Here is a 24,466-nt window from a genome sequence, read left to right as displayed (position 1 = left end):
AATAACAACAATAATAATAACTATTATTAGCTGGCTTTACGTAGGGTTTGAAAAGTACTTTACATTTATTGTCTCATTTCAGAATTACAACAATCCTAATAGACAGATACTATATAGGTCTTATATCCACTTTACAGAAGTTCAGAAGGTTAAGGGACTTTCCCAGTGTCAAAGAGCTTGTATCAAAATGATGATTTTTTATCTTTCTGATGCCAAATCAAACACTCTGCACACTATGACTCTTGCCTCCTCAAGAATAGTGAAAGATACTTTTTCCGAGGGCTTTATTAGTCCCCTGTGACCAGCTGGTTGGTTTGGGAAAAAGCTCTGGGCTGGCAATTAGGAAAGCTAGGCTGTGGTCCCAGCTGTATCACTGACTTAGCAAAATAGTGAGCTTATTGGGCACTGATTGTGCCTTAAGTTTTACTTCTGGACTTCCTGAAATCTTGCTTCTGCTATTACTAGTCCAAAGAAACTGTTCTTAAAAGTCACTAATGGCCTCTAATCATCAAAATCAAAGGCATTTTTTTTCTGTCCCCATCCTCATTCACTTCATTGCAGTATTTAACACAGATGATCCTCTTCCTTTGACTTAACACTCCTCTCTCTTGACTTCCATGACTCTGTTTTCCCTTGGTTCTCTTCCCTCCCTAACCTTTCCTACCCCTTCTCCCTTGCTGGTCTATCTTCTTTCTTTCCTCAAAATATGAATATCCCCCAACACTCCTAAATTCTACTCTTCTTTCTCTATCTTCTGTCTGATCTAATTTATTCCCAGTGCTTCAGCTGTCAAGTCTATGCAGATAACTCTTCTATCTCTATACTTAAAGTATATCTATCTATATTTATCTTTCTGTCTCTATCTAGATAGAGATATATCAGTCTCTATGTTTGTTATTTAATATACTATCTATGGGTATTTATATAATATACCTTTATAACATAATATTTATATATGCATAGGAAATATATATATATATGCAGATATATTCTATTAGATATGTGGGTAAACATATTACATACACAAATATAATATACATAGCCCAACCCTCTGAAGACTTCCACCTAAATATCCTATCTCTTAAAAAATAAACTTAAACTATCCAAAATGAACAAGATGCAAGACCTAGAGAGATTATATAGTATAATGGGTAGAATGTTGTACTAGAGGTAGGGAGATCTGAGTTCAAATATAGCCTTAGCTGCTAATTAATTTTGTGACAAAACATTTAACTCTACTCTGCCTCCATTTTCTCAACAGTAAAATGTGGGTTATTATATTATCTACTCCCCAGGATTTTAGTGAGGAACAAATGAAATATTTGTAAAATACTTAGCACTTAACTGCTTAGTTCCAAATCTGCTTGTTCCCTTAATTCCCCTCTTTCTGTTGACAATATCCTCCCCTCTCCTGGCCTCTCTTGTTTGAATGCTTCATACCCTGACCACCCTCTGTTTCCAACTCTGAATCAAAGAGATTAGGTTAGGTGGTCCCTCAGATTCTTTCTAACTCTGATATTTATACTTTGTAGTAGATATTTGAGACTTCTTGACTGTTATCCTTTCACTGAACCTCAGTATTGTCATCTGAGTAAGGGTGAGGTTCCTCATCCTGCCCTCCCCCCCACGGTTCATGATAGGAGAATCAGAGTGTTATAAAAAGAACAATCAGTTCAGGAGACAGGGCACTGCTGTTTCAGTTCTGTGACCCCCCACTTTGGACTTTATAGACTTGGAGTCAGAATCCTTTTCTGTAAAAAATAAAATAAAAATAAAATAAAATAAAATCTGTGGGGATGAAAAGGATTACCTCTGTGGACCTTTTTTTTTTAGGTTTTTGCAAGGCAAATGGGGTTAAGTGACTTGCCCAAGGCCACACAGCTAGGTAATTATTAAATGTCTGAGGTCACATTTGAACTCAGGTACTCCTGACTCCAGGGTCAGTGCTCTATCTACTGTGCCACATAGCTGCCCCCCTTTTTCCTTTTTTTTTAGAAAGATTTTCTTTATTTTGAGTTTTAAATTTTTTCCCCTAATCTTGCTTCCCTCCCCACTCCCCCACAGAAGGCAGTCTGTTAGTCTTTACATTGTTTCCATGTATATATTGATCTAAGTTGAATATGGTGAGAGAGAAATCATATCCTTAAGGAATAAAAACAAAGTATAAGAGATAGCAAAATTACAAAAGTTTTTCCTAGGCTAAAGGTAATAGTCTTTGGTCTTTGTTTAAACTCCACAGTTCTTTCTCTAGATACAGATGGTATTCTCGATCACAGATAGCCCCAAATTGTCCCTGATTGTTGTACTAATGGAGTGGCAAGTCCATTAAAGTTGATCATCACCCCCTTATTGCTGTTAGGGTGTACAGTATTTTTCTGGTTCTGCTCATCTCACTCAGCATCAGTTCATGCAAATTCTTCCAGGCTTCCCTGAATTCCCATCCCTCCTGGTTTCTAATAGAATAATGTTCCATGACATACATATACCACAGTTTGTTAACCCATTCCCCAATTGAAGGACATTTACTTAATTTCCAATTCTTTGCCACCACAAACAGGGCTGCTATGAATTGTTTTGTACAAGTGATGTTTTTACCCTTTTTCATAATCTCTTAGGGGTTCTGTGGACCCTTTTAAACTTTACTGTTCTAATAAGGTCAGTCTCAATTCTAATATTTTATGTTCCTTTGATGACCCCAGGAGAGAATGGGAAGTTACTAAATAGGAATGGATCTGAAAAATCCCAAGTATTGTGCCCCTGTATTGTGGCTGCTATCTTCTTCTAAATTCTTGAGGTTTGAATTAATGTAGTCTCCATACTGATGTCTGGCCTTTCCCTGGAATCCAGGGTCAGGGAAAGGAGAAAGAGGAAGAATGTAATCCTCTGTCAGGTTTGTTTTTGTAAATGGCTGCTGGAGCCCTGTTCTTTTGTAAAAGGCAGCTTCTGCTGCCTTGGCTTGCTCTTTCCTCCTACTTCCTGGAACAAGTACTGGGCTCCAGTGATCCCCCTCTGCCCTCCTGGGAGAACCATGAATTATGCAAGGGATAAACACAAAAATCCTGCACTGTCTGTCATTACATCATAAAGCTTAATAATTCATGGACCAGAAGTGTCTGTGAAGTAGGGCTGGGGGTTGGCAGCAGGAGGGGGCTTCCTGAGGACTCTCTTAGTATGGTGTGGAGCTGTGAAGTGAGCAGTCGCCCTTTGGCACTTTCCATCTCACACCAGTCCAGGCTCCCCAAGAGTGCCCCGTGGTACAGGGATAAGGAACTCAGGCAACAGAAGTAAGGGCAAGCCTTCCTGCCCTCTACTTCTGCCTGAATTTAGGCCCTTATTATTTCTTCCTTAGGCTCTTGTAGTAATAGCTTCCTGAACTATCTCCATGTTTTTCTCCTCCTCTAAACCATTCTGTGAGAGTTCACAGATTAATCATCCTAAAGAGACCATTATGATGGTGTCACTCCCCTGCTTGAAAATATTCAGTGGCTTCCCATTGCCTGTAAGATAAAACATGAATGCTTTGCCTGGTATCTGAGGCTCTCCACAATTTGACCACAACATATCTTTTCAGACTTATTTGACATGTCTAGAATTTCAGAGCTAGAAGGTACCTTAGAGGTCCAACCTCTTCATTTATAGGCAGGGAAAGTAAAGTCCAGAAAGGGAAAGGGACTCACCTAACAAGTCTCAAGTAAGTGGCAATAGTTCTTAAACTCATCTCTTCCATCTGTTATACTTTTTTTTTGTTCAGTCATTTCACTTATATCTGACTCCATTTGTGGTTTTCTTGGCAAAGATACTAGAGTAGTTCACCATTCCTTTTCCAGTTCATTTTACAGATAAGGAAACTGAGACAAATAGGGTTAAGTGACTTGCCTAGGGTGGCTGAGAGTGAATTTGAACTTAGATCCTCTTGACTCCAGGGCTGGTACTTTATCCATTATGCCTCCTAACTCCCCTATATTACTTGTCCTCATGAATTCTGTGCTCTAGTCAAACTAGACAACTAAACCTTTGCTGTTTCTGTGAAAATATCCCATATCCTACTTTCAATCATGTTATTCCCTCTACATAGGATGTCTTCTGTACCACCTCCACTGTTGATTTTCCCATCCATCCTTCAAGGCCAAGATCAAATGCCACTTCTTCCTAAAACCCTGTTCCTGTTCCTATACAGCTGGAGATTATTTCTCCTTTTAGGAAAAAAATTTGTTTCTTTATTGTCCTTTTGCTTGTTTATTTGTTTATTGACCTTTTAGGTACTGACCATATTCTAATCTTTATACTATTTACCTGTGTTAACTCTTCCTCTATTAGAGTCAGAAGAAGAAACCTTAGAATGATGTCAGAACTAGAAGGGCACTTGGAGAGTGTTGAGTTCAATCTCTTCATTTTACAGAGCAAAAAGTGAGCCCCCCAAAAGAGGGCTTGTTGTATTCAAGGTCAGATAGTAGATAGTGACAGAGATAGTCTACTGCCCCTAGGTTCAGGACTCCTCCCCATGGGCCATGCTTAGTCTTCATGGGTTTTCACTCTCCTCTCAGACCCACATCAACTCCAGGTATTAGAAATATTTTTCCATTCTTCTTCATTTATCCAACTCCTCTTCATCTTTCAAAGCTCAAGTCCAGCTGCTCTTCCACAAAGCTTTCCATGACTCTCCTAGCCCACACTCATCTCTCCTTTCAAGTGTGTTGCTGAGGTTCTTTTCTATTTGTACCTTATCCTATGTCAAATAGTCTCTTTTCTGGGTCTTATTTTCCTCATCTGTAAAAAGAGAGGTTGAACTAGACAGCATCAAAGGTGACCTTCTTGATCTTTACACATTTATTTGTTTTTTATTGACACCTAAAAAAGAAGTCTCAATTACTCCCCATTTTTGCTCATATAAAACTTGCCATTAGAACAGAGTACAGTTAAGCAAAACAGATAAACATTGTATTGCCTGACGAGGTTCTGAGGCTGTGAGCCGTATTCCATTGTCAGTCCTCCAAAATCATGATGCAAGATTACTACCTATATTTGTGTTGTAATTTCTGCTACTTCCCCCCTTTATATTAATATGATCCTTGTAAAAAGAATACTGTTCTATTTACTTAACTTTGTATCAGTTCATAAATGTCTTCCAGAGCTTCTCTAATATTTCTTATAGGAAAATAATTTTTGGTTAGATTCATATACAATAGTTTATTCAGACACTTCCCAATTGATGAATACCAGCTTCTGGGCCATGGCTAACATACACACATATGTGCACAGATAACACAATCATATTCACATACACAACATGCTTGCCCACAAAGCATTGCAATAATCATATTGATATCTTTAAGAATTTCTTTGTTCTCTGCCTTGAATAATCTTGAGGGCTATTTCTGATAGTGATTTTATTGGAGCAAAGACTTGGCTAGTATTATTCCAAATTTCTAATTGGTCATGTCAATACACAGCTTCTTTAACAATGCAATAAAATGAATAACGTACATTCTAACCAAACTGAACAATTCATTCCCCAATTTGGTTTTTCCTTCTTCTGCTCTAAGTAGAATCTTCCTTATGGCAGGAATATCCTTTCTCCTCATCTTTACCAGTGAAAAACCTTTTCTTTCTTCAAGGCATGGCTCAGATGCCACCTCCACCATGAAACTTTCCTAGACTCCTCGTCTCAGCTGAAAAAGTTCCTCTTCATTCTCAAATATTCTCAGATCACTGTCACCAGACCTCCTTTGCTACTTCCCATTTTACTTTGTAGCATATTTCTTTATCTTCATGTCCTGTTTCTTCCTCTGACTCTGAAAATCATTAAGTTCCTTGAGGGCAGGTGTTTTTTCATCTATCATTTCAATACTCAGCAGTGGGGACAGGAGCATAGTGGGTCCACACATAGTAGGTATCTATTGTTTGTGGAATTGATAAAATGAAAAATTCTAGCCCTGAGCATCTTATAGTTTCTGATCTTTTTTCTTTTCCTTTTTGGCTTCTCCCTTCCTTTCCCACTGTCAGCCTTTTGTGAGTAAATATTAGGCTGAAACCTGGAGACCTAATTAAGGCGAGATGACTGTGCACAGGCCGTATGTGACTGGAGTCAGACCACTAGAGCAGCTCTACCTCATGAGCCAATTAGGAGGAAAAGTTCCACTACCAGCAAAGGGGAAGAAAAAGGAGGGACAACATAATAATTAATAACCTCATTAAAGAGTGTTCTTTGGGCTGCATCCTGACATTCATGAATTAGAGGAAGAGGTTATTGGACAAATAAACTCATAAGTAGAGATTCTTTTCTTCACAATCCAGGTTGCTAGGGTGGATTTCCTTTAATAAATGGGTTGCCCTCATGCACATGTGTTCAGAAGTGTGCTTGGAGGATGGGTAGACTGGGTCTCAGGGAGGGTGGCATGGCACAATGGAAAGAATGGCAGTTCTAGAGGGAAAGGACCTGGCTTCAAGTCTGCCTCTGATCCTTACTACTACCTGTATGACCTTGAGAAGATAATTTAAACTCTGTGAACCTCAGTTTCTTCCCCTGTAAAATGAATTAACTGGATTAGATGGTCTCTGAGTGATCTTTCAGCTCTTGGTCTTGCCCTAATAAAATCACTACCAGAAATAGACCTCAATATTATTCAAGTCCTCTACTCTTGAAGGGTAGGGACAAGGAACATGGCTTCCTGGTAAGAAAGAGAATAGGGTAAGTATATGTGTGGGAGGGGTGTGGGTGTGTGAATGAGAGAGAGAGAGAGAGAGAGAGAGAGAGAGAGAGAGAGAGAGAGAGAGAGAGTGTGTGTGTGTGTGTGTGTGTGTGTGTGTGTGTGTGTGATGGACAGATCCCTTTCTTTTTCTGTGCTTTTGTGCCATGGATTCCCTCCTAGTCTTAGATGATAGTTGAATGACACTTCTGCCTTTGTTCAAATTATCATACTCACAAAATTATAGAAACCAGAAATTCTCTGTAACAAATATTGATTAAGCTCAGGGATTTTTCTAAATAGTAGCAATGTTATAAATAAAAAGATAACAAGGGGGGCGGCTAGGTGGCATAGTGGATAAAGCACCAGCCTTGGAGTCAGGAGTACCTGGGTTCAAATCCGGTCTCAGACACTTAATAATTACCTAGCTGTGTGGCCTTGGGCAAGCCACTTAACCCCATTTGCCTTGCAAAAACCTAAAAAAAAAAAAGATAACAAGGGATTTTTTTTTATTTTTCAATAAAAAGAACAGTTCTTGCCCTCAGGGAGCCCAAGAGGGTTGGGGGGAGGGGGGAACAACAGGTGGACAGAAAGGAAAGCACTATATATGTGTGTGTGTGTGTGTGTGTGTGTGTGTGTGTGTGTGTGTGTGTGTATTTCAAAGTAATTTCAGGAAAAGAGTGTGAACAACTTGGAGAGATCAGGAACCTGAATTTTGAAGGAAATTAGTGATAATGAGAAGTGGAAAAGAAGAGGACCCAGTGCATAGAAGATGTGAGATAGTGAGATAGTAAGGATGTGGCACATTCTGGATTGGGAACAGCAAGTCTAGCTTGACTGAAATGGAGAGGATGTGAAGGGGAGTAATATGAAATGAGTCTGGAAATGCAAGTGATTGGTTGCAGAGGGCCTTTTAAAAGCTGGGGATTTTCTATTTTCTTTAGAATCAATAGGGAGCTATTGAAGATGATTGAGTGACATGTCAGGTCTGTATTTTAGCAATATCAATTTGTTCATTGTGTGGAGGCTAGATTGAACAGGGTAGTTACTGGTGTCAGGGAGAACAATTAAGAAACTAGAAGTTGAGGGCCTGACTTAGGGTGGTATCTGTGTAAATATAAAAAAGGGGATTAATGAAAGATATTGTGAAGGTGAAATCAACAAGACCTGGGGACTGATTGAATGGGAACAGACCTTCAAGACCATCTAATCTCATTGTTTCATTATATATTCAGGGGAAAGGAAGATAAAAGAGGGGGTAAAATGACTTAGCTAGTGTTTGACAAAGGTAAAAGTTCATACCCAGCTTATCATTTATCTCCTGGTTCAATACTCTCCCCATTACAACCAACTGCTATTTTTCTGTGCCTTGACTTCCTCGCTTTCCAAGGACAGAGGGTGTTAGGAAGTTCTTTCAATCATTCAAGAACATCCACTCAGTTGGTAGTTCAAAGAATCTGAAGAAACAGGTAGAAAGGGCCCAATTTGCAGGAAGAGTCTTCATTAAAAAATGTCCTTGGTTAGATAGCTAGATTTGTGTTTCTTCCTCAGAACCTAGAGTTCTCAAATCATAAAAGGGTTTTGAGGGATTCCCTCCCCAGCAGATTAGGAGTTCCCTGAGGGAAAGGAGTCATATCTTTCTTCTCAGAGTGGAGTCCCTCTCAAGGGCAAAAGTTGTGATTCCACTTTTCTTCATATCTTTTTCAGAATTCCCATATACAATCATCAGTAACATTATACCAGTTTCCAGACTTTTCCTTTAGCATAAAAATAAACCTTCTAAGAGGTTGGCAATGACCCTAGTCCAACTGATTCCCAGCTCTGAAGATTTAGCTATGGGAAGTCCCTCCAATGAACCAAGTCATTTGGGAATTAGAGGAACATTCTATTGCTGAAAATATCCCTGTTTGATAAACACCTGTCAATTCAGTGTGCCAATGAGTCTGGTGTCATGTTCTTTCCCCTATTCTAAGTGATGGAGGGGGAAATTCAGATGGAAATGGAGAAAGGCATATAGTTCATATGTATATTTGACAGAAATTGATGTAAATGAATATCATATAAATTCTTGATATATATAGATTAATGAGTAATCTGAGCTGAGCAGACATCATCAGGAAAAGGCTTCCTGGAAGTGATGAGTTTTAAGCCAAGTTTTGAAATCAATTTCAGTAAAAGAGGATATTGACATTGGAGGAAGTGTCTCTTTTGGGAGGACATTCTCCTAAAGAAAATAATATCAATTATCATTTTTATGGATAGCATTTATATAGTTTTAAGATTTGTGATGTACCTTACATTACGACCTCATTTGATGCTCACAACAGTGCTGAAAATTAGGTGTGCTTATCTTATCATTTTAGAGGTGAGGAAACTGAGCCTGAGGGAGTTAGTTAGGTAACTTGTCCAGGACCACACAGGTAGAAGGTCTGAGACAGGATTCAAATTCAAATTTCAAATGAAGCATCCACTGAACCATATTCTATTGGCAACTGATGAAAAGGTCTTAGAGATCATCTAATCTCCCTACTTCCTTTTATAGCCAGGGAGATGGAAACTAAACGAAGAGATAAACAACACAGTTGGTAAGGCCATCTGCCTTATTGCCTTACATCCTGAGCAAGGAGCTTGATAGACAACCCAGAGGAAACAAGAGGCCAGTCATGTTGAGGTCGTTCTCCATTTATGTTTTATGTGTTTATTTGTGAATTCAGTTCACAAAAAATAGCAGGACACCCTGTGCCTCTCATCTCCTAGTATCCTCTAGTCCCACCTGAGGTGAGCAGAAATGGCCCAAGGACTACCATGGCTTACTGCTCACTGTCTCCAACCTGTGGTGGACATTACAGCAAGCTCTGGGCACATCAGATCAGTGGTTTATTATTTTAATCCTCCCAATAGCCTCTGCTACAACCTTTCTCTGTCTCTTCTCCATCCCCCCCTTCCCCTTTGGCAGCTGGTGAGAAGCTAAAGTGAGGAGTGGGGGTGGGGGAATTTGAATGAAATTGAATGAGGATAATTAAATGGTACTCTGTCTAAAATGGCAGTCTCCCCAGAGGCCAGCAAGGTAATCAGTCAGCATGTAGGCCATGTGGTCCAAAAGAGAGTCCCACAGATTTTTAGGTACCTCAAACCCATGAATATTTAGGGGCTCCAGATTTTAGTTCAAAAAACCCATTTGCTAAAGAGGGACAGAATATCACCTGTTTTCAAACTCTATCCCACATATTCTGCTTTTAAGCTCAGTCTCAGCCTCCTCTTCCCAGTGAAATACTGAATGACAGGAAATAGGGGGGGCATGTAAATCCAAAAGAGAGAGATTAATTGGAGAGCGTTTTCTGGCTAGAAAGCATTGAAGGAAACAAGAAGGGTAGGGGATAGGGTGGGGCAGAGAATGGCCTGTGAAAGTTTTACATACTGTCAAAATATTTCTTTTAACCTAGCCAGGAAATACAGAAGTCTAGGAAGATGTATTTTTTTTAAGAAAGATTTTATCTATTTTGAGTTTTACAATTTTCTCCCATTCTTGCTTTCCTCCCCCCAACCCCCACCAGAAGGCATTCTGTTAGTCTTTACATTGTTTCCAGGGTATACAATGATGTAAGTTGAATATGATGTGTGAGAGAGAAATCATATCTTTAAGGAAGAAAAATAAAGTATGAGATAGCAAAATTACATAATAAGATGATGGGATTGTTTTCTAATTTGAAGGTAATAGTCTTTAGTCTTTGTTCAAACTTCTCAATTCTTTCTTTGGATACAGATACTCCATTGCAGATAGCCCAAAATTGTCCCCCGTTGTTGCACTGATGGAATGAGCAAGTCCATCAAGGTTGGTCGTCACTTCCATGTTGCTGTTAGGGTGTACAGTGTTTCTCTGTTCTGCTCATCTCACTCAGCATCAGTTCATGCAAATCCTTCCAGGTTTCCCTGAATTCCCATCCCTCCTGGTTTCTAAAAGAATAATAATGTTCCATGACATACATATACCACATTTTGTTAAGCCATTCCCCAACTGAAGGACATTCACTTAATTGCCAATTCTTTGTCACCACACACATGGCTACTACGAATATTTTTGTACAAGCAATGTTTTTACCCTTTTCATCATCTCTTCAGGGTATAGACCCAATAGTGGTATTGCTGGATCAAAGAGTATGCACATTTTTTGTTGCTCAAAGGACAAAATTCCAAATTGCTCTTCCAAAAGGTTGGATGAGTTCACAGCTCCAACAACGTATTAGTGTCTAGGAGGATATCTTAAGACTTCCACCTTCAAGTGAAGTTGTCAACTGCCATAGTGCAAGTCCTATAATGTTCAAAATTTGTGTACATGGTCATTCTTGAATCTCTTTCTTCTCCATTCATACAGCCATACCCTCATTCTTGCCTCCAATTCATAATCTTTTCTCTGGACTATCAAAATAGGCTCTTGTTTGATCCCCCAGATTCTCTCCCCTGTCCAAATAATCCTCCCATTGTACATTTCTGACCATGGCACTCTCTCTGATACTTATTGTCTTTCATGGCAGCTAGGTGACACAGTGGATAGCCTTAGAATCAAGAAGACCTGAATTCATATCCTTCCTCATATATTTATTATAGCTGTGTGACCCCAGGCAAGTCACTTAACTGATCTGAGCCTCAGTTTCCTCAACTGTAAAATGATGCTGTTGATGATGATGATAACAATGCGAGTACCTACTTCCCAGAGTTGTGAAGATCAATTAAAATATTTGTAAAGTGCTTTGCAAGGCTGAAAATGCTATATAAATGCTAGCTGGTATTACTCTTAAAACTATCTGTGTGACCTGAGACAAATCACTTAACTACTCTGGACCTCAGTTTTCTTATCTATAGAACAGATTAGACTAGATGAATTTTCAATAGCTTTCTGATGCCTACAGAATGAAATGCTAACTCCGTACTCTGGCATATAAGAACAGTTACATAGAACAGTTCCAACCTTTCTTTGTGATATCTTTTTATTCTACTCCCCTTTCATCACTATGCTCCAGCCAAACTGGAATACTTACTGTTTTCTGTTCTCAACTTCCTCTCTCCCTCCCTGGGTTTTATCCTAATTGCTAAGTGATTGGACACTTGTCTAACTGGATACAGACATTTCCATGAGCTTCCTATCCAGCTATCTGCCATCTTGCTAAGAACTTCCTCCCTCATCATTATCCTTTCCCTATTTTTTCCACTCCCTCCTCTGGGAATCATAATTCAATCAATAGTACCATTACTTCTGGAAAGGGCATATCAGTCAGGGACTCTTTGACCCACTTACCATTCCTGTAACTTTCCCCTTCTTTGGTCACCACTTTTCACTTTAGAATGTAAGTACCTTACTGGAATTTCTTCCCTTTTGTATTTGTTTATCTAGGACTTAGCACAGTGTTTAAGACGTAGTAAGCTCTAAATCATTTCTTTTTATTCATTTTTCTTTCTGTGCATTTATATCCCACAGATCATTGTACATTCTTGGAGGTTTCCTCTGCTTGTTGAAATCCTTTGTTTCTTTCAAATCTAGCTCAGGTACCCCATGCTTCATTAAATCATCCTTCATTTTCCTTCCTCCCAAATGAAAATCTCTCCCTCTTCAAATTTTCCTAAAGTGCTTATTTGGAGCTCTCCTTTGCCTGATATATGCTAACTACTATGGTCCTTGTAATCCTAGTGGATGGTCAGTTCCATGAGGAAAGAGACTACATCATTTTTCTTCTTTTTAGCTCCAGTGCTGAGCACAAGGCTTTGCATATATCAGGTATTTAGATGTTTGAGGAATTTGTTGCATCATGTTGATCAGAGAGGAACTTAGCAGAGACTAGGGATGCTTCCAATCTTGATTTCCTACCTTAACTTCCTCTCCTCATCATATATACATATATATATAATATATATTATATATATATATGAATATATACATAAATATATACATACATATATATCATTCCCAGTTGGGTTCCTCTAATCACTATATCTACCTCACCATCCCTGACAAATAACCATCTTTCCTCTCCTCCATCTTTAAGTCCAACTCTTATGACCATGCCAACCCACAAGGATCTCCTTCTAAATGTTTCTTGCTGCTGCTATTGCCTTGACTGTTGTGGCTCATCTCATCTTGTGTAAACTAGATTTTAAGATAGAGGAGCAGGGTTCAAATCCCAACTCTTTTCCTCATTGGTGGTGACCTTGAGACATCGTTTTTCCCATCTTTAATATGAGGGAGTTAATGATGATTTCAAAGATCTTCCTTTAGTTCTAAGGCTGATGACCTTTTAACCTATAACCTTATTTCATCTATGATCCTTAGAGAGACTGTAACCTCCTTGAAGGAGAGATTGGGAGAAGGGGTTAATGAACCTAATTCAATTTAATTTATTAATATTTATTTATTTGTGCAAGGTAGTAGTGGACACACACACACACACACACACACACACACACACACACAGACACACATTCCCCAACCCACAAAGAACTTCTCTCCCAGTGAGGGATGCACATATAAACTAATGAATCAACATAAAGTATATATTAAGGAATGCAAAGTAATTGCCAGAGACAGATTACATGAACCCATGGTGGGATGGAATCATGATCAGGAAAGCCCTTAGAAATGAGGTGGTTACCAAGCTGTATTCTGGAGGAACAGTGGACTTCTAAGGAGATGGGCGAAGAAAAGGGCATTCTGGAATTGTAGTTTAGTCATCCTTAGGGTGAACTGAATGTTCAGATTAGTTCTCATTGAGTTGATAGGGTCCTAGAACTGAGAAAAGTAGTAAGAAAATTGTAAAAGTTTCTGTGTGTTTGAGTGTTTGTGTGTGTGTGTGTGTGTGTGTGTGTGTGTGTGTGTGTGTGTGTGCAGAGAAAAGTGGGGAGAGAGGGAGCTCTGCCAAAAACAAACAGTTTCTGGAACTGTCAAACTGCTGCCCAGTGCTGGCCTTAAGCCCAATCAAAAGGTCCTGATAAACCAGTGATTTAGAGAGGACCAGATAAATGAAGTGATTCTGTCAATAGTATCAAAAACCCAAACCCTTTTGTCCCTCTTTCTCTATCAGGCCAATTTTCATGTCCTCCCCCGCACACATGTGCACACATAGGTCATTTGCAGGGTGTCTGCTCTGCCCTCTTCCTGAATAAAATCCCTCCCTCCCTTCTCCCCCATTGGATGGGCTTTGGGTCTTCTTTGCTTTCTCCTGGGCCTCTCATCCACCCGTGCCCTCTCTAGGGTGAACCTGCCTCGTCACCTGTCTCTAGATTTTTTTGATTTGTTTAATTATAGATGAGTTTTTGGCATAATTTATTCTGAAAGCCTGGATTATACTGTACAATTAAATCACATTCTGATCAACAACTTCATGTATAAAATTAACAACTGGCAACAGCTTAATCTATGCAAGGGCTGTATGCGTCTATGATACCTGATTTTTTTCCTGGTCTCTCTTGTCTCATATTGCACCTTTTGAATGGGGTGTCTCAGCTAACAGGACTGGGGTGGGGGGTTGTAACTAGAGAAGGGAATTCTCTTACAGTTAAGGTTTCAGATCAAGCAGTGTAGCCTAATTCCATTTTCATAACTCAACCAACTTTGCTGAAACATTTTGTATCCAGAGCTTTGTTTCTGGAACCAGAGAAGATACAGCATTTAGATGACTTAGGCTCCTACCCTCATGTAGCTCTCAATATTGAGGGAGTGAAAAAATACAATCATAAGTATAATTTCCAGTATTACTTTATAAACAAATCAAAGAAAGAAAAATACTATCGAGGTCCAAATAGAGAGGTCTTATAAGAGAAGAGGGAAATCTGTGTTAGAGAAGCTGTAGAGACTGCCTAGCATGACAGAGGTACCTAACCTGCTGAACTTAAAGTTAGGAAGATCACTTACTAAATTTGTGACAATGAGCAAGTCATATACTAATCTGAACCTCAGTTTCCTCACCTGCAATATGGGCATAATAAAGCAGTAGACACATACAAGTTGCATATCCAGAACCAACTCACTTGTCCTCTCAATGTCTAGACAACTCTCTTAAGACTTAAAATTAGACGTGAGTTGCAATTCAGCATCAGGGGAAGGAATTTCTATTCTGAGTTCCTTAATGCCTTCCTCTACTTAGGAATGTTAACTAATAATAATAATAATTAACTTACGAATATAAATATATGAAGAATGGATTAGAGAGATGGAGAAACTGAAGCCAAGGAGACAAGTTAGGATAATCTCACAAAGCAATGGATGATGAGGGCATGGTTGTGTTAGTGGGAAAAAAAAAAGAAAATAGACTTGATGATTAGAACAAGGGAATGAAGAGTAAAGAGATGGCATGATTCTAAGTTGGAACCTGAGTGATAAAAGGATCATGGTACCCGCAATAGAAACAGTGAAGTTCATGGGGTGGAGGAGGGTTGTATAATAAATTTTGTCTTGATACCTCTATGAGACATCCATTTGGAGATATCCCAAAGATAGATGATGATACAAAACTGGATTGTGGGCAAGATTGGGACTGATTTTTATAGAAATGGGAGTTATCCACAAGGAAATGATAGTTGAATCTATGGAAGCTGATGAGAGGGAGAAAAGAAGAAAGCCCAGGACAATGACTTGGGATTTTTTCACACAAGGATTGGGGCATGGTTGAAGATTTGTCAAAGGAGACTGAGAATAAGTAGTCAGACAGCAAGTAATTTTTATTATTTGAGTTGAGATTTAAAGTATGTTCTCCTTGAACCCTTCTGAAGATAATTTATCTTGACATAGAGGTTACCCAGGACCCTGGAAGGTGATGAAAGAGAAGCATGAGACCCAGGAGGAGGTTTTATCAAATTGAAAAGACTATGGGTATAGGCCTAGTGGTGGTCTCTAAATCTGTCAGCCAAGGTCTACCCCAGCAATCATGGAAGAAGATAAGGATCTGATCATCTTTGGGGATGATTGCATTTTTAAAAAAACTTGAATCGTAGTCTACTTCTTTTTGAAACATTGTTCATGCAAGAGAATAAGTTTGGGAAATTTAGATTCTGGTCCTTATTTAGCTGGTGACCTCAGGTTTATCATAAGAAAGGGTCCATAAATTTGGAGTTTGAAAAGACCTTAGAGAGCGTTTCTAGTTCAACTCCCTCATTTTACAAGTAAGAAAATTAATATCCCAAGAGATAAAGTAAGTTCTCAGTGCTGCACAAATGATAAATGGTAGAAATGAAAGTCAAACAGGGTTGCTCTGATTCATTCCTTTCTTGGAGTTCTTTCCCCATCTATAAAATGGGGATAATCAAACTTAAGCTACCAACTTCATAGGGTCTGAGGAATGTACCTTAAAGTATTTTAGACAAGGGAAGTATTATAGAGCTGAGATATAAAGGGTGAAAAAGAGATTCGGTAAAGGATGACCAGCGGGCAAAGGAAGTAGGCTTAGCAAATAGAGTCTGGAAACTATAGGCTTCATTCAAGAGGCAAAAATTTTTGACAGAGGATGGAATATTGATTATTAGCATTTTTCCATTGAAGTAGGAACTGGGATTTGGGGTTCCAATTAGTGCCTGAATAGAGCAATTTACATGAAGTCAGAGATACTTGAGTTGAAATCCTACCTGAGTGACTAGTTGTGTGACCCTGGATATATCACAGCCTGAGTCATAGTTCCCTTGTCTGTGAAAAGGAGATAATCACAGCATATGAATTCTCATATGATAGTTATAAAAGAAATAATTAAATGAGAGAAGTGTATGTAAAGCATTTTAAACAATATATTAATGTGATCTTTTAGCATAAGGGTCACAATGCTACTCAGATAAAAGAAAGAGATCTTTCTACCACAATCCTTGTCTTTGGAAGGTTCTAAACAACCTCATGATATTTCTTTCTCCTTGGTTTCATCTTTAAGTGACATGCCCCTAGTTATGAATATTGTCTAATTATGACTTTTCCTCTTAAAGTGACTTCCCTCTAGATATGAATATTGTCTAATTAAGACCTTCCCTCTTAAATCACACACCACCACCCTCTAGATTGCACTTCTAAGTATACCTCACTTTAAATGATCATTGTTTTCACTAAAGGTTTTCTATAAGTTGATTATGCTTTCCCACTGAGTTCCAAGATCATGTCAAAAATGCTTTATCTTAATTCTTGACTGCTCTGTAGATAATGTTTGAACTTTACATTTTTTCAGAATCCTAGACTAGTAGAGCTAGACAAGAACTCAGAAATTATCTAAGTTTGACACCTTCATTCTACAAATGGAAAAACTGAGGTTCAAAAAGTGAAATGTCAGGGGTAAAATTGAGATTAGAATGTAGTTCTCTGTGTTCTAATAAAATTGTCTATCTGCTACACCATTCTGTCTAGATATAAGCAGTACTTAGGAAACTTATTTAAAAGAACCTCAATCTTTTTTCCTAATGCAAACAATCATCTCCTGGCACCATAAAGTAGAGTTTAGAGCTGAAAGAGACCACAGTTTTCCCACCTGTAAAATAAGAGAAAAGGATTTGATGATCTCTAAGGTCCTACTTGGTGTAATTCCTATGATCATAACTGACCTTAAAGACTACCTATCTGTATTTCCTCATTTCATAAAATAAAGGCCAGAGAAAGAAAGCAAATAACTAGCCTCACATAGTCAGCTTCAGCATTAGAACTAATTCAAGGTGACATGGGCAACTCATTCTCCTTCTTATTCAATAGCTATTCAGACCCTTTTCCAGTTGCTCCAAACCAAAGTTAGGTACATGGGGCAGGCACTGGGAGCTTAGGTGGTACTAAGTAGAAAGCAAAGCTATATAAGATATGATTCCTGCCCTAGGGAAATATATATATATATATATATATATATATATATATATATATATATATAGCATAGTACCTAACATATAGTGAACAATTAATAAATCAGTCATTTTCCAGTCATGTCTGACTTTTCATGACCCCATTTGGAGTTTTCTTGACAAAGATACTGTCCTAGTTTGACATTCTTCTCCAGCTCATTTGTATAGATGAGGATACTGAGGCAAATAGGGTTAAGTTACTTGCCCAAGGACATACAGCTAGTGAGTATCTGATGTCAGATTTGAACTCAGGAAGATGAATCTGGCACTTGGTCCAGTCATACTTAAATACTTGTTGGCTTATAGGCATGGATTTTCATGAATTTTTTAAAAGCCAGGTATCATCTCTATTCCTTTTGCCTGCATTTAGTATACACATTGTTCTTTTTTTGATATCTGTTAAGCGGCTGTTCCTTTGGTTTATCTTTTCCTGACCCACCTACTATTCTAGGTCTTCTGCCTTGCTTGGACCAGAGACATCAGGCTGAGAATTCAAAGACCTGTGTTGGAATTCTAGTTCGATCACTTAACTGCTTCCTTTCCCCTCCCTGGGACTCAAATTCTTCCTTTGTAAAGTCAAGACTTGGAACTAAAGTCCCATCTCAGGTCCTATCTCATTCTAACTCTGTGTTTAAATTTGATTTGACAAGTATTTATTAAGCTGTGTGCTTGGTATTCTGATGGATCCTGGGACTACAAAGGCAAGAGCAAAGACAAGCAAGAGAGTCCCTATTTCTTAAGGAGCTTATGTGGGGAGTTGCAACACATTCAAATATAAGTATTAAAAATATACAGAATAATTACAACTTAATCTTGGATTGGGATACTAGTAAGAGTAGAAATGAAGAAAGGCCTCTTCAGAAGGTGACATTTGATCTGAATCCAGTACAGAACTGATGGGGGACAGCTTATGCAAAAATATAGCAATGAAATGTGATATACTGCAAATAGCAAGTAAGTCATTTTGGCCAGGCTAGAAGTAACTGAGGTGAAAATATATAATCAGACTGGAAATACAGGTTAGACACAGTTAACAACAATATTGACAATGATGGAGAATTGAATAATAGTATAATAAGTATGTATAATTGTTTACAACGTTTCATCTTTAAGAATGACTGTAGTCAGAGCCATCTCTACTGCTTTATTGCTCACTCACTGCTCTTAATGCTCACTCTTGGCTTCTCAATTTTGGAAACATAGTACCCCTGTTCAACTTTCTCAGGATAGCAGCCAAGTTGTTCAAGAATTCTGTTTTTAATGTTCCTTCGAAAGATAAAAGCTTAAAACGGTTCTCTCAGGAAATAAGTTCTCTTTGTTGTCTTTTTTACATGTGTCTTTCTTACTCCATCACACTTTGGCCAGGACAGGAAAACAATTTTGTTAGAATGGCAGTGAAACTGACAATCTCTCAAGATTTTGCCTCTTGATTACACAGTATCTGTAATTTCTGTTGGAGAGACTATTGTTGAATCTGATGTTATATAATAGTAACAGTAGTGCCTCTTTTTTGTATGATTTACAGTGTATAAGGTGCTTTCTTCACAAGAATACTTTGGATAAATAACTCAAGAATTATCTCTTTTTAACAGGTAAATGAAAGCTAGGGTTAGGGTTAGGGTTAGACTAGACTAGGTCTTGGAAGACCTAACTAGAGGGGGGGGGCAGGATTGGCAAATTCTACCTCTTGGAGAGAAAAGGAGAGATCACTAAGATGTCTAACCAGCAACCTTCCATCTTTATGCTCACTAACCATTGACTTCTCTGTCCCATTCCAATCCTGTCAAAGTCATTTGAAACTGCTTCTATTAGCTCCTGAAAGTGTTTCCTGCTCTCCCTGCTTTTTTATACTTTGCCCACTCTATCACTCTGGTGGCCTCCAGGCTTCATCCCTTCTCTAGACACATGCAGCCCCAAAGTTCCAAGCTGGAACAGCCCTTGAAGATTGTAGTATCAGCACTGCCTGGCAAAAGGGTCACTGACCTGGGAATTTGTTTTTAGGTTTTTTTGCAAGGCAAATGGGGTTAAGTGGCTTGCCCAAGGCCACACAGCTAGGTCATTATTAAGTGTCTGAGACCGGATTTGAACCCAGGTACTCCTGACTCCAGGGCTGGTGCTTTATCCATTGTGCCACCTAGCCACCCCTGACCTGGGAATTAATCTCCAACTAGCTTCTCACCCACACTGGCCCTAATTCACTGCATTACTTTGGGTAATTCCCTTCCCCAATCTGGACCTGCATTTTCTTATATATAAAATAGAAATAACCTCTCCCTATTCGACTTACAAAATTGAAAAATTTGAATCACATAATGAATGACAGGCAGAATTCAGGGTGTGAAGAGCACTGGATTAGGACAGAGAGTAAGAGGATCTGGGTTCTAATCTAAATTCTAATCATTGCTACTTTAATGTAACCTTCTGAAAATCTAAGATGCCTAGATCAAACTCCTCTCATTCAGTGCCAGTAAGCTCAGATTCCTATAGCATGATCTAGGTCATGGATGGTGTATACATGATCTGTAAGATAGTGTTTACAAAGTTCTTTCCTTAAAGGGTCATTAATGGCAAAGTCATTCAAGTATCAATGCAATTTTACAGAGATTGGCAGTGATTTGCTCACAATCACATGGTTAGGGAGGGTTCAGGTCAGAAGTCTTTGGATTCTGAAAACAGTGTTCTATCATGCCATGCTGTTCTGTATATCAACAGGTATTATACCGATGAAAAATTATTTTTCTTGTTAAGTGGAAAAAGAAAAAGATTCTACTTACTCCAAAGGCTCCGCTTCCCTCTTCCTCTACTCCCTACCCCAATCTGATGCTTTCCCAAGAACACTAGCTTCCCCAGCAATTGCTTGCTTGCTCTCTGCTACTGGACAGTGTCCTCCTGCTCACACCTCCTCCTCTTGGCTAATTTAGCACTTAAAGGCACTTAGAGATAAGTAATGTCATATCAATAAAGAGTATGAAAAATATGAAAATGATGGGGCAGCAGACAAGCAAGTAACTAAGGGGCTCCTGAGGAGGGAGGATGAGCCACAATTTAGAACCTTTGTGGTTACTGGAACCAATTTCTCTTTCACGTTGTTTGTAGAAAAGGGCCTTTCTAAGATTGAGTCTGTGGGGGAGATTTTCAACCTCTGCATTTTTCTTCCCCTTCCCTCCCCCCCCCCCCTCAGAGCTCAGCTTGACTCTGCAATATTTTTCTTATGGAGAATTGGTTCCTTACAATCATAGAACATTACAGCTGCAAGGGCCCTTGGAGTGATCTACTAGTCCAACACCCTTATTTTAACCATAAGGCTCAGAGGGGAGAAAGGCATGAGCAATGTCAAGCACTCAGGTTTGGAGGAGTCTAGCCAAGACTAGATTCAGGTGTCCTGGTTCACAATGCAATGGAGATTCTGTGATATCACTTGGAGGTAGAATCTTGCAGGTCTTAAGACCTGACCTTGCTGTTTTATGCTGGATCATGAAAGTCAGAGCTGGAGAGGATTTAAGAGACCATTTTAATCAATCCCCCTCACTGTTCAGCAAGAGAAACTAGAATCCAGCATAAGTGAAGTATTCCCTGGGTCAAGAGTCACTTGGGTCACAAGGGTCAAAAGTAATAAAACTTGGGATTTCAACTAAGTTATCTCTTGACTTTGAACCTAATACTATGCTTTAGAAATGTATCATCTCATCTGTTCCACAGAACAGACCTGGAAGAGAGCCTGTGTGCTAATTATGTATCCCTATTTTATAGAGGAGAAAACTGAGAAAGAGGAAGGGATTCCTAAGAACACTCACCTAATAAGTGGTAGTAGAATCAGTCAGTCAGTGATCAACCCTGGTTCTTCTTACTGCCACTACAGAGCATGTCCCAGTGCTACACTGTCTACTTTGTGAGCCTGTGGTTTATGTCAGGCTACTTTATTGCAAAATCAAGCTAAGTGTAGTCTGTGAGCTCTAAGGGGAAGGAGGGAGGGAAGAAGAATTAAAATTCTCCTAATCTGTCCTCTTCCTTTACCCATTTGCTTATTAAAGGAACACATAATTTTGAAAATATTTATTTTAGAAAAAAGCCCAAACCCCAACAACAACTTTAAATATAAAAACAAACAGAAAGAATTTGAGGATCATCTCCTGTTCTCAATTATCCATATCATGGATCCCCTATCCATTAGTACAGATCATGTAGACACAATTGTGTAATAAAATTTTTCTTTCCTTGATTAAAGGCCAGGTTGATAATAATAATTTTCATTTAAGGAATTTTCTCATAGATTTTTGAAGTAGGTAATAAAAGCTTGTTGTTGTTGTTGTTAATGTTTTACATATTTAAAAAAACTGTCAGAGAAGAGAAATGACTTTCTCATGGTCACATCAGATCAGATGTAAAATTAAAAATAAGTTATCTCACTCCCTGTCTTCCGTTCTTTCTACTACACCATACTTTCTCATCCATATAGAGAGAAAACTATAACATTAGCTGAGGAAGAATTCTTTGAGATTGATCACATAGGCAGAAGTAGTTTAATCTCTATACAGAAGGGAAGCATGTACTTATTCTGTCAGAGTCATGTAGTCTGGTGTGATCAGAAGAATCCTGGATAAGGAACTGGAAAACCCAAGCTCTTTGTCTTGCCTCTGCCACTCACTGGATTTGTGAAGTTGAAGTCACTTCCCAACTTCGGTTTGCCCATCTGTACAATCTGTAAAATGAGGGGGTTGATCTAGATAAGAGCTATCAAAAAGGAGATCCATACCACTCCTGAACATAGCCAAACCAAATTCAAATAAAAATAGGAAATGATTTTAATAGTATTTCATTTTTCCCAATTATACATAAAGACAAATATTAGTATTCATTTTTACAAAATTTTGATTTCCAAAATTTTCTCCCTACCTTTTCTCTTCCTGAAATAGAAAGCAATTTGATTTAGGTTATATATGTGCAATCATGTAAACCATATTTCAAACCATAGTTGTGAAAGAAGAAACAGACCAAAAGGAAAAAAGTTCACACAAATACACACAAAATAAAGTAAAAATAATATGCCTTAATCTGCATTTAGAGTTCATCAATTCTTTCTTAGGATGTAGATAGCATTTTCCATCATGAGTACTTTGGAATTATCTTGAATCAATTGTGTTACTGAGAAGAATGAAGTCATTCATAGTTGATCATCACACACTATTAATATTACTGTATACAGTTACAGTGTATTGCTCATTTCACCTTGCATCAGTTCATGTAAGTCTTCTCAGGTTTTTCTGAAATCTGCTTGCTCATCATTTTTTTTGAATTTTGAATTTCATTTTATTTTTCCAATTACATGCAGAAGTAGTTTACAACATTCATCCATTTGCAAGTTAATGAGTTCCACAATTTTTCTACCACCCTTCCTTCCCTTCCTCCCCCACTCCCCACGGTGGTGAATAATCTGTTAAAGTTGTACATGTAAAATTGTGTTTTACATATTTCCATGTTATCCATATTATGAAAGAAGAATTCTGTTCATCATTTCTTATTACCATCAGTATTACAACTTGTCAATCATTCCCCAATTGATGGGTATCCCCCTCAATTTCCAAATTTTTGCCATCACAAAAAAAGAGTAGCTATAAATATAAAATTCAGAAATGTTTAACCAAATACCAATAGAATTCAAACATAAATAATATTAATATATGGTTTTCTAAGGCAATGTGAAGCCACAAGGATTTTTTATTTGACTTAGTAGTCCTCATTTCTATTTTAGTTTGATATTACTATTGTGTAGAAGTTCTCTGAAATTCTTTTATCTCTAAATACATTGATCCAATGAACTTTCCTAAGGTTTAACCATATGGGTGTGCCTCATATGAGAAATATATATATATATATATATATATATATATATATATATATATATGAACATCTATGTTTTTAGATCAAATATATCAAAGAGTTATAATTCATATTGCAAAAGAAATCATTGGGAGTAGGTTTGGGGAGATGCTGATTCTTTGCTTAATGAACTCCACTCAGTGGGTATCTGGCCTGTTACATAAATTTTTTCCCCTTTACCTCTATTTCAATTGAAAGGATAATTGCAAAATGTGCCTTTTTTTCTATTTCTCCCTTTGCTTTCCCCCAAGTGTAAATTGAATTCTGATGCTTGTGATCTATCTCAGCTGTAAGCTTTTGTGGGTCTTTGGTTTGGGGCATATTCTTGGTGACATGGAAATAAACCAGGCAGTAGTGTTTAGATCCAAATGTTGGCTTTTGCCTCTAGCTTTGTCTGAGTTTTTTTCCTTCTCCCTTTCTTACAGGATGCAGTACTGGTCTCGAAGGCTGGAACAAGAAATTGATGGCGTGATGAGGATCTTTGGTGGGGTCAAGCAGCTCAGAGAGGTAAGCTGCTTTGCCCTTCTCTTCCAATCCTTTCTCATGACTTGGGGAGAACCCTTTCTGTTTCAACAAGATGCTGAACATCATGGGGAGAAAAATTCTATTCTTTCTACTTTTTTGCAATTAGAAATGAACAAAATATACATATATGCTTATATATGTTTAGTCATTTCTTCCCAAGGCTAGTAGACTAAACTCTGGCTTTTGTGGTGATTATAGCTTTTTATCATGGAAATTATTTGCATTTCCACAAGCACATTTGAATTTAACAAATTTTTCATATAGCGAAATTGGGCTCAGCAAATCTGCTTTCAGGGCACAAACAGGACTGATCCAGTCAGATGCACTTAGTTAAATGTGGGTTAAGAAAAGGGTCTGTGTGAAAAGAGGACTCAGCAAAGTGATCATACTGCTAAGTAGGACCTTTTGGTATTAGGCCAAACATGAAAATGGGATTATATTAGACAGTATATAGAGACCTCTCTCAGAAAAGTCCAGGGCAAGCTGACCCAAATAGAAGGGAAAACTAGCTTGTGAATAGAACTAGAAGGCGAGTA

General features: G+C 38.3%; 1 protein-coding gene across 3 annotated transcripts in view; it reads left to right on the top strand.

Moving 5' to 3' along the window:
* CACNA2D2 (calcium voltage-gated channel auxiliary subunit alpha2delta 2) overlaps positions 1 to 24,466 on the top strand; it is a 417,883-nt gene that overhangs the window by 50,138 nt on the left and 343,279 nt on the right. For all 3 annotated transcript variants that reach the window (XM_074198039.1, XM_074198038.1, XM_074198037.1), the window contains exon 2: positions 23,831 to 23,912. In XM_074198039.1, the coding sequence (XP_074054140.1) occupies positions 23,831 to 23,912 (82 nt within the window). The remainder of the gene's footprint in view (positions 1 to 23,830; positions 23,913 to 24,466) is intronic.

The sequence above is a fragment of the Macrotis lagotis genome, chromosome 8 (assembly GCF_037893015.1).
Source record: "Macrotis lagotis isolate mMagLag1 chromosome 8, bilby.v1.9.chrom.fasta, whole genome shotgun sequence".
Lineage (NCBI taxonomy): Eukaryota > Metazoa > Chordata > Mammalia > Peramelemorphia > Peramelidae > Macrotis > Macrotis lagotis.
This window is presented reverse-complemented; position numbering and strand designations above follow the sequence as displayed.